The sequence below is a fragment of the Chaetomium fimeti genome (assembly GCF_033439085.1).
Source record: "Chaetomium fimeti strain CBS 168.71 chromosome Unknown B0H64scaffold_10, whole genome shotgun sequence".
Taxonomy (NCBI): domain Eukaryota; kingdom Fungi; phylum Ascomycota; class Sordariomycetes; order Sordariales; family Chaetomiaceae; genus Chaetomium; species Chaetomium fimeti.
In genome coordinates this window covers 417,392-433,265 of record NW_026944338.1, presented here as the reverse complement: position 1 = coordinate 433,265, position 15,874 = coordinate 417,392, and the positions used below count along the sequence as shown (strand labels likewise).

The 15,874-nt window shown below is 58.1% G+C and overlaps 6 protein-coding genes across 6 annotated transcripts; 4 read left to right on the top strand and 2 right to left on the bottom strand.

The window, feature by feature from the left end:
• Positions 1-72: 72 nt before the first annotated feature.
• On the top strand, positions 73-1,736 carry B0H64DRAFT_420528 (cytochrome P450; the record flags this gene model as incomplete). Its single annotated transcript, XM_062805466.1, has 2 exons — positions 73-730; positions 808-1,736. 2 exons carry the CDS (start codon positions 73-75, stop codon positions 1,734-1,736), a joined length of 1,587 nt encoding a protein of 528 aa, XP_062654757.1.
• A 1,485-nt stretch (positions 1,737-3,221) lies between these two features.
• On the top strand, positions 3,222-3,780 carry B0H64DRAFT_478546 (uncharacterized protein; the record flags this gene model as incomplete). The annotated part of the gene is made up of 2 exons (XM_062808257.1): positions 3,222-3,476; positions 3,579-3,780. A coding segment is annotated over one exon (204 nt), but the record flags the coding sequence as incomplete, so codon positions are not given.
• A 324-nt stretch (positions 3,781-4,104) lies between these two features.
• On the bottom strand, positions 4,105-5,276 carry B0H64DRAFT_45078 (glutathione S-transferase). The gene is made up of 3 exons (XM_062807138.1): positions 5,130-5,276; positions 5,051-5,073; positions 4,105-4,885 (listed from the first exon to the last, which is right to left on the bottom strand). The coding sequence occupies exons 1-3, from the start codon at positions 5,176-5,178 to the stop codon at positions 4,193-4,195; spliced, it is 765 nt and encodes a 254-aa protein (XP_062654755.1). The 5' UTR covers positions 5,179-5,276; the 3' UTR covers positions 4,105-4,192.
• Positions 5,277-6,019: 743 nt separating this feature from the next.
• Positions 6,020-9,332, top strand: B0H64DRAFT_330780 (uncharacterized protein; the record flags this gene model as incomplete). The annotated part of the gene is made up of 5 exons (XM_062800958.1): positions 6,020-6,666; positions 6,740-7,002; positions 7,071-7,361; positions 7,468-8,828; positions 8,868-9,332. 5 exons carry the CDS (start codon positions 6,020-6,022, stop codon positions 9,330-9,332), a joined length of 3,027 nt encoding a protein of 1,008 aa, XP_062654754.1.
• A 235-nt stretch (positions 9,333-9,567) lies between these two features.
• Positions 9,568-11,786, bottom strand: B0H64DRAFT_410172 (nucleotide-diphospho-sugar transferase). The gene is made up of 4 exons (XM_062804774.1): positions 11,298-11,786; positions 11,140-11,196; positions 9,904-11,076; positions 9,568-9,852 (listed from the first exon to the last, which is right to left on the bottom strand). The coding sequence occupies exons 1-4, from the start codon at positions 11,364-11,366 to the stop codon at positions 9,826-9,828; spliced, it is 1,326 nt and encodes a 441-aa protein (XP_062654753.1). The 5' UTR covers positions 11,367-11,786; the 3' UTR covers positions 9,568-9,825.
• Positions 11,787-12,425: 639 nt separating this feature from the next.
• B0H64DRAFT_45049 (P-loop containing nucleoside triphosphate hydrolase protein) lies at positions 12,426-15,688 on the top strand. The gene is made up of 3 exons (XM_062807128.1): positions 12,426-12,705; positions 12,763-14,041; positions 14,098-15,688. The coding sequence occupies exons 1-3, from the start codon at positions 12,579-12,581 to the stop codon at positions 15,569-15,571; spliced, it is 2,880 nt and encodes a 959-aa protein (XP_062654752.1). The 5' UTR covers positions 12,426-12,578; the 3' UTR covers positions 15,572-15,688.
• Positions 15,689-15,874: the final 186 nt, after the last annotated feature.

Below are 15,874 nucleotides of genomic sequence, written 5' to 3'. Positions count from 1 at the left end.
TGTGGTGTTCGTAGTAACCAGCCCCCGTGTGACCATCAGGGCCCTTCCACACCATCACCCCTATTCGTGACCATGAGCTTCCCAGACATCTCTGGCACGCCATTGTACGGCGTAGCGGAGACGGCCTTCAAGTGGTTATTCTACGGCTTCGTGGCCTACTGTATCGCTGACGCAGTCTCAACATGGCAACTTGTCAACACCCAGGCCGAGCACCCCCTCGTGGGTAGCCCCCTCGCGCTCGTCCCCAGGTTCATCCTCAACCTGCTGTACTCATGGCGATCGACCAACCTGGCCCAAAAGGGCTACGACAAGTACCCCTCCAAGCCGTTCCAGCTGATCCGTAGCGATGGCCGGGTCGTGGTGTTGCCCATCAAACTGCTGGACGAGGTTAGCCGGATACCGAGTCACATCGCCGAGTCGACGGCGGCTCTCGAGCGGGACCTACTCGGCTCGTTCACGGGCGTCGGCTTGATTCTTGAGAGCCGGCTGCACCACTCGATCGTGCAGCGGAAACTCACACCGCGGCTGCCCCTGCTCCTGCCGAGGATGGAGGCGGCCGTCACCAGCGCCTTCGAGAAGAACTTCCCGCAGGGGGAGGAGTGGACTGAGATCCAGCCCTACAAGGTGCTTAGTGCCGTGTCTTCGCGCCTGAGCGCCGAGGTCATCGTGGGGCCGTCGTTCTGCGAAAACCCGGAGTGGCTGCATATCGCGGTTGAATACACCGAGAGCTGTGAGTTCTCTACATCCCAATGCGTGTAGCTTGAGCTATGTCCCAGGACCTTTGAGTAACACAGCCACCTGCTACAGTGTTTCGGACCGTCGTAGCACTGCGGTGTCTCCCTGCCTGGACGCACCCCGTGGTCTCGCGCATGCTCCCCTCATACTGGATGGGCCAGCGGCTCCTCCGTCAGGCGCAAGACCTACTCGGCCCCAAAGTCCAAGAACTGCTCGACAAGAACAACACCGGGACGTGGCAGCCACAGGACGACGACCCGGAGGACCTCAACGTGCTGGCCTGGCTGGCAGCTCTCGCCAAGGGCAGCGAGCGCAACGCCGACACACTCGGCCACGTGCTCGTGCTGGTAGCCCTAGCCATGGTGCACACGACCCTCCTCCGCATGGTCAACGTGATATACGACGTGACGGCGGCGGGCCCTGCGCTGCGGGACGAGCTCCTCGAAGAAATCGCCGGGGTGGCCAAGCGCGGGTGGCACGACAACGGCGACCCGTACGAGGCGCTCGACAAGCTGGACAGCGTGCTGCGCGAGTCGCAGCGCATGTCACCGCCCACCACCATGGGCATGAAGCGCTGGTTCAAGGAGGCCTACACCTTCCAGGACGGCACCCACGTGCGCGCCGGCACCTACGCCTGCATGCCCGTGTATGCCATCGAGAACGACCCGGCCAAGCTGCCGGACCCGGAGCGTTTTGATGGCCTGCGCGCCTACCGCGCCGCTCGCGAGACTAGTGACCCGGAGAAGGCCCGGCTTTTCAAGTTCTCGTCGCCGGCGCCTGACTTTCTCAACTTTGGCTACGGCAAGACTGCCTGCCCTGGGCGTTTTGTTGCCGGCGTCGTGGTCAAGACGGTCATTGTCAAGGCGTTGACGGACTACGAGTTCAAGTTCCTGCCCGGCACAGAAAGGCCGGGGAATCTCATTGCCCATGAGTTCCTGTTTACCTGGCCCTGGACCAAGATGTTAGTCCGCAAGAAGCAGAAGGCAACCTGCCCGTTCTGATAGAGTCTGCTGCTGTGTCACCCACAGGAGATCTGTCGGGTCGGTGCCACAGATCGGCTAGGAGGGGCGGAAGTGTCCGAAGGGGGCGAAAAACTCCGATCCATCTCTGATGGTAAAGTTGGGAGCTTCCGAAATCAAATAATTTACCCGCATGCTGTTGCAGATACAGAGCAATCTGCAATAATCCTACATGTGATTGACACAGTACCATTGCATGGATGGAGCCTTGGATGGGGCTGGACACCTGGATCAACCCCCTGCCTCCCTCGGTCTGTGCGACTCTTGAATGGGGGTCATGCATTGTAACGTTGGCGTAGCAGTGAAGGCATCGATCTTGTCTCTTCGCGCCAGGTCAGCAATATTTTACCCACAGATCAGCTGAATATCATCCCTTCGCCTGCCAGCGAGCTTCCTTTCTAACTTCTTCCTACGACCGAGCCGGTACGCTAGAATAAAGTAAGACTTGATAAGGGGGTGTGATCTTCGGACACTTAGTAGTGCATCACTTCCGACTCCGCCGCCCTGCCGAACCCTAACCAATAACGGGGGATCTGCTTTCGGACGAATGTGCCCGATAGGAAGATGAAAACCAGGAAGGAAAACGAAGGGATCATGCAGGCGAGAAGCAAGCTCTTGGTCTCCGACCTTCCTCAAACTCCCAAGACCTCGTTTTCCTTTTCCAGTTCACTGCAGTTTCTCCCCCCTACTAGCGTGCTCCTCTTGAGAAAATAACTTTCGCTTGACCTGGCAGCTTGCCAGCCACCCCTGCACGACGCCACGGCGGGCAGCCCCTCTTCCTCCCGCCGACCACTAAACCCCTTGAAGCGGTAGTACCAGATCGCCAAGACGGTCGGATCGAGGATCAACACCATGGAGCTGGCGGGGTCAGACAAACTCCCTTGCCAAGGCGGTCCGGGTGGCCGGGAGCAAGCCAGAGGAGAAGAAGCTCACCAGCAAGGAGGCGAATCAAGATACCTTCAAGGTCGACGGTGACATCAGCGAGGACATTGACCCAGCCAACGAAGTGCAGGGCACGAAGCTCGTCCTCATCCACCTCCCCGGCAAGGTCTACACCCTGTGGTCCAAGAAGCTGGTCTACCCGCTGTACCTGCTCGCTTTTGAGGTCGGCAGTCTCGTGTGTGGTTTGGCGCCGTCGTCGTCGGCCTCATCGCTAGCCGTGCCATTGCGGGTTTTGGGGCGTCGGGGTTCTTTGCTGGCGGTTTTACAATCCTTACCACTATCATTCCGCCGCATAAACGGGCTGTGTGGGCCGGGGTGATGGGTGCTACATTTTCTATTGCCAGTATTGTAGGGCCGGTTATGGCTGGTGCCCTGACACAAAACGTCACTTGGCGGTGGTGCTTTTACAATAACGTACGTCTTGCTCAGGGCGGCGTCGTTGGCGTGGGTGAAGATTTGAGGGCTGCCTTCTTCGTGAACGGGCCTTTCCAAGTCATCGTCTAGTGGCTCCCGATGTGGTTCTAGGGCGTGTTGGGTGCCTCGCCCACCCAGAGCGGCGTGAACCTCTTCCCGACAGTTATCTCGGACGTGCTTGCTGCCTTCATTGGGGCGGTCATCGTCACGCAGCTGGGCTGGTGGAACCCGTTCCTGCTGCTTGCCGAAGTCTGTGTCTGCCTTTGCGGCGGCTTTCTTACCACCATCTGTCCTGACGTCCCAGCGGCGCACTAGGTGGGCTATCAAATATTGGGCGGTGTTGGGTACTCGTTAACCTCCAACCTGGTAAGTTCTCTGCTGTGCTTTCTTCGCTGATCACATGTGCCTTGTGAAAAAGATGGTAAAAATGGTAGTATCATTGATCAGAGTATGCCAACCCTTCTCTAGTCACACCTCGCCACATATGCAGTCCTCGCTCCCGCAAGACCTAGTCCCGCTTGGCTCACCAACCCTACTCGCTGTCATATCTACCAGCTACTCCATCTTTATGGTAATCGGCCAGGCGGTTTTCTAACGGCGGCTCCAGCTGAACCTCAGCGGCGTGATACCCAACCGCTTGGTGGAAGACATCATCGATTCAGGGGTAACCAGCGTGATCTCACACGTGCTCTGCAGTTGGTGGCCGTGATCGGAAAGTACAGCTTGTCTGTCACTCAGGACTTTGTGAGTTGTGAACCCCGTCCCCTGGTCTCAACCAGGAATCACTAAACGGCGTGTAGTACATCCCGGCTGCAACGCCGGTTATTTTGTTCTTTCTCTTGCTCGGTTATCAGTGGATTTCAACCAAAAACAAGAAAGCCTCGGCAGCAGTCACGGTGCTAGGTGAGAAGATAGGATCAGACGCCGAGAAGGGCGTAGTAGTAAGTGCATCGGGTGATAGCTCGCAGCCGAAAGAATAGCGGAGTTCGGCCAACTACGTACTCTCTATCCCATCCATCACTAATAATAATCAACCAATACCAGCTCTGCCTCCAACATCAGCACCTCAATACGGCACCAAGCTAAGTCTCTCCCTTGGCAATCTTCTCCTCATACTCAGTAAACGTCTCGATACCCTTGGGCACGCCGTTCCACTGCAGGCCCTGCTCGTCCATCAGACGGGCGCGGTGCTCCATGGCGCGCTTCCACGACGGCAGGCCGACCATGCGCTCGTGCCAGGCGCGGACGTGCGGCAGGCCCTCCCAGACCTCGTCCCACGACTGCATCAGCACCTCGCTCAGGCGGAAGTCCCACGGGGCGAACGCCATGTCGGCGTACGTCATCTTGCCGCCGACCAGCCACTGCGCGTCGGCGGGCTGGGCGGCCAGCACGCCCTCGAGCACCGTCAGCACGCGGCGGATCTCCTTGGTGTAGCGCTCGACCGCCGACGGGATCTTCTCCGGGTGCAGGTGCTGGAACCAGCCGGCCTGGCCGTAGTAGGGGCCCTGGCCGCTCATCTGGAACTGCAGCCACTGGTTGCAGAGGTGGCGCTCCTTGAGCCCCTCGTGGGTGAGCCGCTTCTCCGTATCGTACACCTCGACCAGGTACTGGTTGATGGCGCCCGACTCCCACAGCGTGACGCCCGTGTTGGGGTCCTCGATCGCCGGCACCCGCCCGTTGGGGTTGACGTCGATGAAGGGCCGCTTCTTGACGTCGTCGAACCGGAACGACTTGAACTCGTAGTTGATCCCGAGCTCCTCGAGCACGAAGACGGTCTGTTCACGCCGGGTGCGCCAAGGATGGCGCCATTGTTAGTCTACCTGGCCTAGCGTCTTGATAATACTCTGCCGCAGGGGCTTTGAAAAATGGGAGGGGAAGGCCGGCTAGCGGTGCTGATCGATCGAGATGATCGAGGGCTTTGCCATGAGTGATTCTCATACCTTCCACGAGTTGGGCCCCGGAGCTGTGATTGGCGTGAGCAAGCTGCTTCTCTTTTTTCACTGGAATAGAAACACTCACGGGTAATCCACACACGGATCGGCTTAGGTGGGTTCGACGTGCTCGTCATTTTTCTTGTTCGGTGGCGGATAAGGGATGGATGTTCGCGTAAGATCGGAGGCTGCGAGTCCGGTTCGCGTCTTGGCTCTTCTCGGGCTTGGTGGGACGCTGTAGGAAAGCCGTGAGCGTGAGTGAGACTCTGAGAGTGAAAGAGGGAAGTTCAAGGTCCAAATTCAAAGTGCCGGCTGACATATGATGCTAAGGCAGTCAGGGGGCACGAAGAAAAGGCCTCCGGATTCTAACAAACCGAACCTCCAACGGCTCGGAGACTTCTCCTGCAGCGCACATGCAGTTGGCACCGTGCAGCAGGATGAGAGAGACACTCGGCCCATTTCCTAAACCGTTAGCTCTCCGTCTCCTGCATTCAAACGAGTCCTGTGTCAGAAAACCAATCAACTGTGGCCCCCACGAGCCAACCATTGACCCAACCGTCACTTCGTGCCTCGGCTGCTTGAGATGGAGTGCCTGGATGCACTGTAACAGACATACAGGCTGCAGGGGTATTTTTGTGGCCCCCTCTCTCGTCTCCATGCAGCCACACCGGTCTAAGCTGCTGAGGTTACACCGGCGAGCAACAACGAGGTACATGCCACCTACCTGGCATCATGTACCATCGGAGGAGCCATACCAACGGCAGCTATCTCCGCCGGCCCGGCACTATCCAGGTCCACGCTATCCAGATCCACCATCGGCAATGGCAAGGGATTCGGATGACGGACTGTCTGTCATGGTGAGATCACGACACGTTCCTGCTTGGCCCGGGTAGTCCGGTGTCTTCCAACTACTTGAACACCACCGCACACCGAAGGCATCAAAGCGTTGGACCCGCTCATCACACCTTACTACCGGCCATGGATACCTCACTCCCCTTACCAGACCAGGCACGGGCGCTCGTTGCCGGGCTTGCAGCACAGTGCACCCAGGGGTTCGGGTCCATGTCAGCGTCCGTGTATGACACGGCCTGGCTCTCCATGGTGCACAAGTCTGGCGACTGGCTATTCCCGGAATGCTTCGATTTCATCCTGGAGGAACAACTTCCCTCAGGTGCCTGGGAGTCGTACGCCACCCCCCTCGACGGCATCCTCAACACCGCCGCGGCACTGTTGGCCCTGAAAAAGCACCTGCAGAGATTGGATCCCGAGCGGCGCCATGACCGTCGTCATGGCGACTGGCTGTTTAGGAGCAACCGAGCGGAAACGGCCCTGAAAGACATGTTGCATGACTGGGACGTTGAATCAACGGACCAGGTGGGCTTCGAGATCCTCGTCGTATCCCTCCTGACCCTGCTCGAGAAGGAAGCCGGCGTCTCGGTAGACTTCCCCGGCTATGGTACCCTGCGAGCTCTCCGGGACGCCAAATTGGCCAAGCTACCCCCTTCGACACTGTACAAGATGCCGTCCACCTTGTATCACGCCCTCGAGGCGTTCATTGGCCACATTGACTTTGATCGTGTTCGGCCATGGCGACAGGCGGACGGTTCCATGATGGGGTCTCCAGCGTAAGTGAGCGGGAATAATAACCCAGCTCAAAGCTCGCTCAGAACTAACAGGTCTTTGTTGCGCTGGCACCAGAGCTACGGCTGCGTACCTGATGAATTCTTCCACCTGGGACGACGAGGCTGAGGCGTATCTCAAGAGAGTCTTGCGTCGGAAACAATCAAATAAAGCCAGCCGCGGGAGCGTGCCATGCGCGTGGCCGACCACGTTATTCGAAGTCAGCTGGGTGCTCACGGCGCTCGGAACGGCTGGGGTGGCGATAGGGGATGCCCAGAGGTTGATTCTCGGAAACCTGCTACGAGAGACTCTTGTATCGCAGAAAGGTCTTCTCGGATTCGGTAACACCACCCTCTCTCGTTTCTCTTCATGGCGGGGCGTGAACGTACCACTAACAGCACATCCTCAGCCCCCGGCAACCTGCCCGACGTGGACGACACAGCCAAGGGGTTAGAAGCATTGAACTACATTGACCAGGGTGACCACGTCAGTGTGGACGGCCTCATCCAAACGTACGAAGCCGCCGAGCACTTCATGACCTATCCAGGGGAACGCAACGCCAGCTTCAGCGCAAATTGCAATGTGATGATCCTTCTTCTGGTACGCAACGACCGAGACCAGCACGTGTCGCAAATCGCCAAGGTCGCTCGCTTCTTGACGCGCAGTGTCCTAGAAGGACATGTCAAGGAGAAATGGGTAGGTTCACCAATCGTCCCTGACGCAGGCTCGAAGCAAGATGGCTGACTAGTGCGCCACACGTATCTAGCACGTGAACGAACTGTACTGGATGATGTATCTCGCCCGAGCGTTTGGGTTGCTCATCCAACACCATGAACTTTCCCTGGCAGTTTTCGACCTGATCCCATCCCTGCGAGAGGACATTCCCTTGGCCTCGTTGTCTATTCTGATGCGTATCATCGGGGCGCAGCAAGCGGATGGTTCCTGGGACGGAGTCTGCGAAGTCACGTCGTACGCCGTGTTGGCTCTGTCGTCGTTGGAGAAACTCACTTGGATCCGACAGCTAGACACCGGCAGGATAGTCGCCGGAATGGCACTGGGCAAGGCCTTCCTGAACTCCAACCGGGACGCATGGACCAAAGGCCGTCATCTGTGGATTGAGAAAGTCACGTATAGCTCGCCCGTCCTCAGCGAAGCATATTGCCTGGCAGCAGCGTCCGTTCCGTTGCCCTCGACGGTATATCCTCAACCCGGAGCTAACAACTCCCGGACTGCCGTTTCAGTCGAGACGAAGTTACTGATGGGCATACGAAAGGCTAGCAGCCTCATTGCACGCACGCCGCTATTTTCCGACACAGACCCATGGGCTCTGCGCGTCGCCGAGATGCAAGCCTTCTTCTCCATGCAGGCGCTGCAGCGTGACCCTGTTAATGTCTTCCCGCGGACAGCAAAGGGCAAGGACAAGTACCTGTTCATCATACCCCTGGCTCTAACCGCAAGCGCTCTCGAAGCCGGCGGCGGCCCTGGGGCGGTGAGCCACTCGGTCCTGTACGAGATGATGGTGTTGTCCATTCTGAACTTCCATGCGGATGAATACATGGAAGGTGTTGTGGAACAGCACTTTGAGGGGGAGCTCGACTCTGTCCGTAGTGTCGTTCGTGAGCTGTTCACCGAGGTCCAGCTTAGGTCCAGCACCAAACCAGACACCAACGGTCGTAATGGAGACTCGACCCACGAACAAGCTGGAGGAGCCTCACAGCCGACGGTCGCAGACGTCAAGGCCGTCCTCGGCCGGTTCGTAAAGCGTATCCTCCACCACCCGGCGGTGCTCTCGAGCCCAGTTAGCCTTCAAACCCGACTCGCGTTTGAGCTGCAGACCTTCCTCCTCGCCCATATCACCCACGCTGAAGACAACCACCGTCTCCGCGCCCAGTTGGATCAATCGCAGGCAGCCTCCCACCATGGGAACGGGAATGGCAGTACCAACGGGAATGGAAACGGCCACAGCAACGGCCACTCAAACGGTCACTCTAACGGCAACACGAACGGCCATAGCAACGGTTCCAACGGCCACACCAACGGCACAACCGCCACCACCACCTCCACCCCCACCTACCACAGCCCCGGCCGCACATTCTACCACTGGGTACGCAGCACCTCAGCCGACCACACCTCCTGCCCCTTCTCCTTCGTTTTCTTCGACTGCCTCGTCCACGCAGCCGCCGCCGCACCCCCCACTCCCAAGAAGCCCACCACCACCACCACCACCACCCCCTCCTCCAAAATCCCAACGCTCTTCACCGCCTCCACCCGCACCAGCTACCTCACCGAATCCGCAGCCCGCCACCTCGCCAGCCTCTGCCGCATGTACAACGACGCCGGGTCGGCCGGGCGCGACGCCGACGAGCGCGCACTCAACTCGCTCAACTTCCCGGAATTCGCCATGTCCTCCCCCCCTCCCCACACTCCCTCTCCCCTTTTCTCCACTCAAAAGGGACGTGCCCCCAAAAAGGAGGTGCGAGACCCCAAGGAGGAGTTGCTCTGGCTTGCGGGGTATGAGCGGCGCGGGCTGGAGACGGCGGTGGAGATGCTGGAGGAGGAGGTTGGGGACGCGAGGCTGGTGGGGGCGCTGAGGTTGTTTGTGCGGGTGACGGATTTGTATGGGCAGATTTATGTGCTGCGGGATGTTGGCACGCGGACGGGGGGTCGGTGATTGTTGGTTGCTGATTGGGGACGGGGGTCGCGGTAGGTCGGTTGTGGAGGTCGGTTGTGGTCGGGTGTGCCCAGGTGTGGCTGGTCTTGTGGCCGCTTGTGCTGGAGAGATGTTTACGACTTGATGAGTTTGGATGGGCGTTGGATGTAACTTGAGTTCTGTCTTTCTTTCTTATGTTAGGGCTGTATTGACCTTAAGAAGAGCGATGCCGTGCCGTCACGGGTGCAGTGGATGGCACTTGAAAACCTGTCTATTTCCATCTATGGAAGACTAACGGTCTCCACCATGCATAGTAGTGTCGCAGTGCTCATCGGTGGCCAAAATCCCTGATTTGGCACGTCGTGATGAAGTGTAAGCCAAGAACGATCTGGCCCATCCGTCTATTAGTGTTTTGATGACCTCGCATTGTAGCACGCTAGAGAATTGCAGAAAGGTTGGTCCTCGGCACCCCCTGGGCGTAGCCGTTCGGGTATCTCCCCCTTTTATGACCTTCTCACATGATCACCTCGTTGGCAACGTCCTGCAGGCGAGTTAGCTTAGATCATACAAACCAGTCCGCGTGGACACTCACCCTCTTCAGTTCCTTAAATGGCAGGCAGACGCAGTTCTGTACGCGGATCTCATCACCGACGGCGCACTCCTTGCCCAGGATGGTGATCGCCTGTACCTTGACGCCGTTCTTGATGATGCTGGTGTTGTGGCTGGTCACCGGCATGGGCGTGCCCTCGACGCGGGCCCACGCGCCCACGCGGCTGCTCCAGCCAATGATAGAGTACAGCACGCAAGAATCGTGCTTGATCTCAGCGTCCTCCAGGACGATCGACTCCTTGACGCGGGCGCCGGCGTCGATGGTGGCGCGCGGACCAACCGAAACGTTGGGGCCCAGCTTGGCAGTGGGGTGCACCTGCGCGGAGGGGTGGATGTAAACGGGAGGAATGATGTTGGCGGAGGGGGCAGCGAGGTCCTTGGACCCGCTCTGGAGGGCTTTCTGGAGGTAAAGGGCGTTGGCGGGGATGGCGGAGCCAGCGGTCTTGATCTGGCGCCAAAAGTCCTTGGTCTCGTATACAAAGAACTGCTTGCTGTCGGCCATGTCGCCGAGGATGTCCTGCTCGAGGCGGATGACCTCGTTCTTCTGGTTTTCCTCGTCGTCATCGATCATGAAGGAGCTCGCCAGGTTGTCGGAGGAGCGGTACGAAGCCAGGCGGGGACGGTCGGTGCGGCGCTTGATGGCGCTGCGGATCGAGGGGAAGAGCACGTCGGCGGAGAAAAGGTAGACACCGCAGTTGATGAGATTCGAGATATGGCTCTCGGGCTTCTCGACGTAGTGCAGTACGCGGCGGGTGTGCGAGTCGGACACGATGCAACCGAAATTGGTGGCGGCCTCCTCACTAACACGCGTCCCCAGAATGACGGCCTCGGCGTCCTTCTCTTGAGCTAGCTGGAGCATCTCGTTGAGCGGAAAGCTACAGCAGACGTCCGAGTTCAAAACAAAAATGTGCTCGGGGCGGCCCTTGAGGATGGCATCGCGGAAGTGGTAGAGACCGCCAGCAGTACCCAGCGCCTGATATTCGCGGAGGTATTTGATGGCGAGGTTGGGGAACTCGGTCGCGGCATCCTTGATGAAGTCGCGGAAGACGGATTCCTCGTAGTACCCGATGAGGTAGACTTCCTGGATGGAGGGGACTTTTCCGATGGCAGTCAGACAGTGCCAGATGATGGGGTGGCCGGCGACTTCGAAGAGGGGCTGTAGGGATGGTCAGGTTAGCGTCGCCGTCACAGAGCGCAAGGGATCGAGGTTTGCGCATACCTTAGGAACGTCGAGGGAGAGCGGGCGAAAGCGAGTGCCACGCGAGGCACCTCCGACCTAATCATTGCGTCAACAATTCGTCCTCAAAATCCTCCTCCGACTTCAAAGTCGGTGTGGCAGCAATCGAATTGCCCCCCAATTCCCCGCCATCCACTAACCAGGATCACGGCCTTCGTCGCGCCGCCAGCGCCGTTGGACTTTTCGCGGTGCGGAATCTGGAGAGACATGGCGAGTGTGTGATGCTGGGCTTTGTCGATACTCGGAAGGGGTCTGAATAATGAGGAAGCCACTGAGGAGGCAAAGGAAGGACAGCCTTTCTCGACGATGCCAGATGGGGCCCAAGTCCCTGGAGCGCTGTTACCTTACCTGGTAGGGGTCGAGCTGGTTGCATGGCCCGTGCGTTGCCCCTCATTCAAAAGCGATGTGCTTGCGCCAAAAGCACCGACTCAAATTCAACAGCTCCCCACGTGAACGAGCCATCCTTTGGCCGCATTTGGAGCACAATTCATGGAAGCTCAAGACAAAATAGGCAAACTTTTTGACCTGATTGCTCGAGTGTCATTGCTGGTCGAGTTGACTTCGACGATGACTGTTCCAGGTAATTGCCTAATAACCGACCATTTTTTTGGTGAGTATGGAGAGAGAGGTGTAACTATTTGAATAAAAATAAAAAGCAAAAACACGATGCATTGCAAAAGAAACCTTGTGCCATCATGGCTGGATGACGGGAACTCTGCCAGTTCCGTTCCGAGGAAAATCACGGTGCCCCGCAGAAATTCGGAGTGCTTGCGTGAAAACGCGGTCAACAAACGCGTTGCACCGCGCAACCAGGATCCAATCGCGAGCTTGCTTCAGACCCACAACTTCCAGCCCCTTTCGAGCAACCGTCAAACTCTGGGAACTCTCCAGACCAAGATCAAACTTGTTACTGCGGCCTCGCAGGTTGTGGTCTTTTGCTAACAATCGCCATCTTCGGTCGGAGTGCAGTTCGAGTTCGGCTTTCTGCGCGCCCGCGGCCGTCGAATCATCAAACCATTGAAACTGTTGCCTCTCTTCCTCTCATTCGTTATCTTGGTTCCTTCCATCTCTCACTCGCTTCAAAGTCTTCCACTTCTTCCACACCCTCTTTCTGAATTCCACCTTCTTTACTCGCAAGCGGGCTTCGCCTCCGTCACTTCAAATACCCAACCCTCTTTTCTTTTCTTTTTTTTTTGGCTCTGAATACCTTCTTTGCCCTACACCCGCTCTCTTTTTTGAAGTCGGACAGCACTCCAGGATCCCGGCGGCGATTGGCCGAATTAAACAAGTCGGTCGAAACAGGCAAGTTGCGACCATTTACAGATTACTTGGAACATTTTCCGTCTCCATCCGCCACTCCGATCAATTTGTTGCATTTGACCAACAGTTCATTAGACGTCACGTCCACCCAAGCCGTGGCAATGCCGCGAATCAAGCAGGAAGGCGGCCGAGTCCGTTCGATGGCCACTCCTGACTCTATTCCCGATGCCGAGTCCGAAACGCTTAGTGAGCGGGTTCAGAGACAGCGTCCAGTCCGATCGGCTGCACGTAAGTGCTATCTTTGACCCCGATTTGCGTGGCAAAAAAACGACTAACTTGTGATAGCGAGCATCGACACGCGTGTACGGCCTGTTACCGCGTCTGGCCCACCTGGGAGCCCGGATGGTGAGGATAATGACCTGCTCTTCGTGGAGTTTCGGCGTGGCCCAAAGTCGGAACATGACATCAACCACCCCATGGGCTCGCAGAGTGTCCAAAGCTCTTTCGTTGGCGCAAATCGAGCACTTCGCGGCATGGGCCAGAAGCTGAAGGACATCAACGATGCATTGGGCGAGCTCCAAGCCCGCGGCATCCAGCATGTTGCAAGCTTGCCAGAGCTAGTCCTCGTCGGCGACCAGTCCTCCGGCAAATCGAGCCTAATGTCCGCCATCGCGGGCCTCAGCCTCCCTCGTAGCAGCGGCACCTGCACGAGATGCCCGATCCACATCCGTGTCTCCCGCGCCGATGAGTGGTCGTGTCGCGTATTCTTGAAGCAAGACTACGATTTCTGCCCACCCAACCACCCGCTCACGGAACGGGACGTAACTGGGAACAACAAGTTCCCACCGTGGGCCAAGCTCGACCCCAGTCGCCAAGCACGACGCGAATTCAAGACCGTGAGGGACCAGTTCGACTCCGAGGAAATCGAAACCGTTCTCCGCTGCGCCCAGGTCGCGATACTCAATCCGTCGACCCCCTACCAGTTTTTTATCCCGAAGCTGAAGGGCGAGGTCCCCGACAACACTCGGGAGCAGCATCTTGAGCAGGTCACGAAAAAAGAGGAGAGAGCTGAAGCGCAGTTCTCTCCGAATACTGTTGCACTGGAGGTGAAGGGACCCGATCTGGCAGATCTAAACTTTTACGACCTTCCCGGTGTGTTTATGACCGCCAGACGCAGCGAGGATATCTTTCTTGAGCGCGTCGTTCAGAATTTGACCCGCGAGTACATCTCGCGTCCGAGCGCCATTATCCTGTGCGCGGTCCCGATGAACCAAGATACGGAAAATTCCCTCGCTCTCAAGATCATCAGGGGCCAACGGGCCCAAAACCGCTGTATTGGCGTCATGACCAAGGCCGATCTACTGCCGAATGACGACCATGCCGCTACAGGTTGGCTCGGTATGCTCAAGGGAGAAGCCCACCAAACCGGTTATGGTTATTTTATTACTTCTCGCCAGGGTAGCGACCTGGAGGAACAAAATAAGATGGAAGAATCCTTCTTCAACCGGACCGCGGATGCCACGGGCCAATGGCCCGAAGTATTCGACAACTTCAAGGAGAAGTGTGGCGTTGAGAAGTTGAAGGTGTTCCTGTCCGAAAAGCTGGGCGAAGAGTTTGCCAAGATGTGAGTCTGTTCGATAACTACCGCTGTCCTCGAGTATGTACCTGACCTTGTCTTAGCCTGCCGGAAGTGAAGCACAAAGTAGATACTCGACTCGTCGACATCGGAAAGCAACTCAAGAAGTATCCGGATCCCCCGCCGAACCCCGAGCTAGAGATCATGAAAAGTCTGGCGGAGTTCACTATTCGCGTCAAGGACCGCGTCCTCCACCAGGACTTCATGAGCATTTGGGACGACACTTACGGAGAGCCCTTCAAGACCTTCATTATCAACATGAAGCCCAAGTTTAACGTCCGGGAGCACGCAAAGGCCTCGAAGCCGCCAGTCGTCATCGATCTCGACGGCGACAGCCCCACGCCGTCGCCGACCATTCGGAAACGCCCGGCCCCGGCCGTGGACATGACGCAGGCCACTCCCAAGAGGCAGCGGCATGTGAATGTCATCAAGACCGAGTCGCAGGACAACCCGATATTCCCCTCGACACCCCGCCATGCGCGAAGCTCAACGCCGGCTATGACGCCTTCTCGGGGCGGCCGGTCCAAGAGCCTGATGGATATCCGACAGCTTATCCGGCGTGCCGCAGTCCCAGGCCAACCCGGTCTCGTGTCAGCCACCGTCTACGAGCCTTTGTTTACCGAAGCTGCCAAGAGCTGGGACCGGCATCTACACAAGTTCGTCGACAACACCCTCACCCTTCTCCAGACCGAGATCTTCACTATCCTCGACGCCGCGTTCGCCCACCTCAAGAACCGAGCCGTCTACAAGGAGTCACGTGAGCACATGCGGGCCTTCATCGAGGCGCACCGGACGGAGCTACGCATCCAGCTCGAGTTCATTTACAACCTCGAGTCGAAACGGCTCTTCACCAAAGACGAAGACGCGCTCAAGCGCAACCAGGCCGCCGAGATGAGGATCCTCGTGCGGCACCGCAACCACTTCCGGATCGCCGCCCACAACGGCGAGGAGGTCTGTTCCGTCCCTAAGATGGAGGACATGACCGACGAGGAGAGGAAGCAAGAGGAAACGAAAATGGCCAAGGAGCTCAAGAACCTGGGCCCGGACCCCTTCGAGCCCGAGCTCGCCGTGGCGGCCTACATCCGCGGCTACTACCTCACCGCCGCCAACCGCTTCGTCGACTACGTCTCCATCCACGTCATGTCGGGCCTGCTCCCGCGCGTCGCCTCCGTCATCGACACCTACCTGCACGAGAAGCTCGGCCTGACCACCAGCGCCGCCGCGCAGGCCGTCCTGCAGCGCCTCATGTCGGAAGGTCCCGAGATCGAGCAGAAGCGCCGCGATCTGCGCGCTGAGAAGGAGACGCTCGACGGCGCCATGGATATCATTGTGAACTTGGAGCGCCGCGCCCACGAGCAGCAGCTGGCCGCGGCGGCGGCGGCCTCGCAGTCGCAGTATGGCAATGGCTTTGATGCCTCGCAGGCCGACAGCATGTCGACCCTCGGTGTTGGGCAGGTGAATGGCATCGCTGGCGACCGCGGGACCGTGTACTCGGACACGGCGTTTGGCGATGCTTGATGGTGGGTGTGTGTGATGCCGCGTCGCTGGAAGGGGTGTTTCTTCTCTGTTTCATGTTTTCTTCGTTCCTCTGTTTTTTTTCGGTCGGTCAACTCGGGTGTCTGTCACGGAAGTCGGGTGTCACGGATGGCGTACAATACCACGGTTACGGTCCGGATTATGGGTGGGCGCGGCAGGGTTTGATCAGGCTGCTGGTTCTGTCGGCCGAGTTTGTGGACCTTGGCTAGGCACTGAATGTCTTGTGTCGATCTGGTGGATCTCATTGACATACATTTGGGGCCTGTATGTGCCCGGGACTTGGGT

What these genes read in the sequence shown, in the direction of transcription:
- B0H64DRAFT_45078 (XM_062807138.1), bottom strand. Translation starts at nt 5,178, where the DNA reads ATGACGAGCACGTCGAACCCACCTAAGCCGATCCGTGTGTGGATTACC. An exon ending in GATCCGTGTGTGGATTACCC is followed by an intron (nt 5,074 to 5,129) that starts GTGAGTGTTTCT and finishes CGCCAATCACAG; the next exon opens with CTCCGGGGCCCAACTCGTGG. An exon ending in CGGGGCCCAACTCGTGGAAG is followed by an intron (nt 4,886 to 5,050) that starts GTATGAGAATCA and finishes CGGCGTGAACAG; the next exon opens with ACCGTCTTCGTGCTCGAGGA.
- B0H64DRAFT_410172 (XM_062804774.1), bottom strand. Translation starts at nt 11,366, where the DNA reads ATGTCTCTCCAGATTCCGCACCGCGAAAAGTCCAACGGCGCTGGCGGC. An exon ending in CGACGAAGGCCGTGATCCTG is followed by an intron (nt 11,197 to 11,297) that starts GTTAGTGGATGG and finishes CGCAATGATTAG; the next exon opens with GTCGGAGGTGCCTCGCGTGG. An exon ending in TCTCCCTCGACGTTCCTAAG is followed by an intron (nt 11,077 to 11,139) that starts GTATGCGCAAAC and finishes CCATCCCTACAG; the next exon opens with CCCCTCTTCGAAGTCGCCGG.
- B0H64DRAFT_45049 (XM_062807128.1), top strand. Translation starts at nt 12,579, where the DNA reads ATGCCGCGAATCAAGCAGGAAGGCGGCCGAGTCCGTTCGATGGCCACT. An exon ending in TCCAGTCCGATCGGCTGCAC is followed by an intron (nt 12,706 to 12,762) that starts GTAAGTGCTATC and finishes AACTTGTGATAG; the next exon opens with CGAGCATCGACACGCGTGTA. An exon ending in GGCGAAGAGTTTGCCAAGAT is followed by an intron (nt 14,042 to 14,097) that starts GTGAGTCTGTTC and finishes ACCTTGTCTTAG; the next exon opens with CCTGCCGGAAGTGAAGCACA.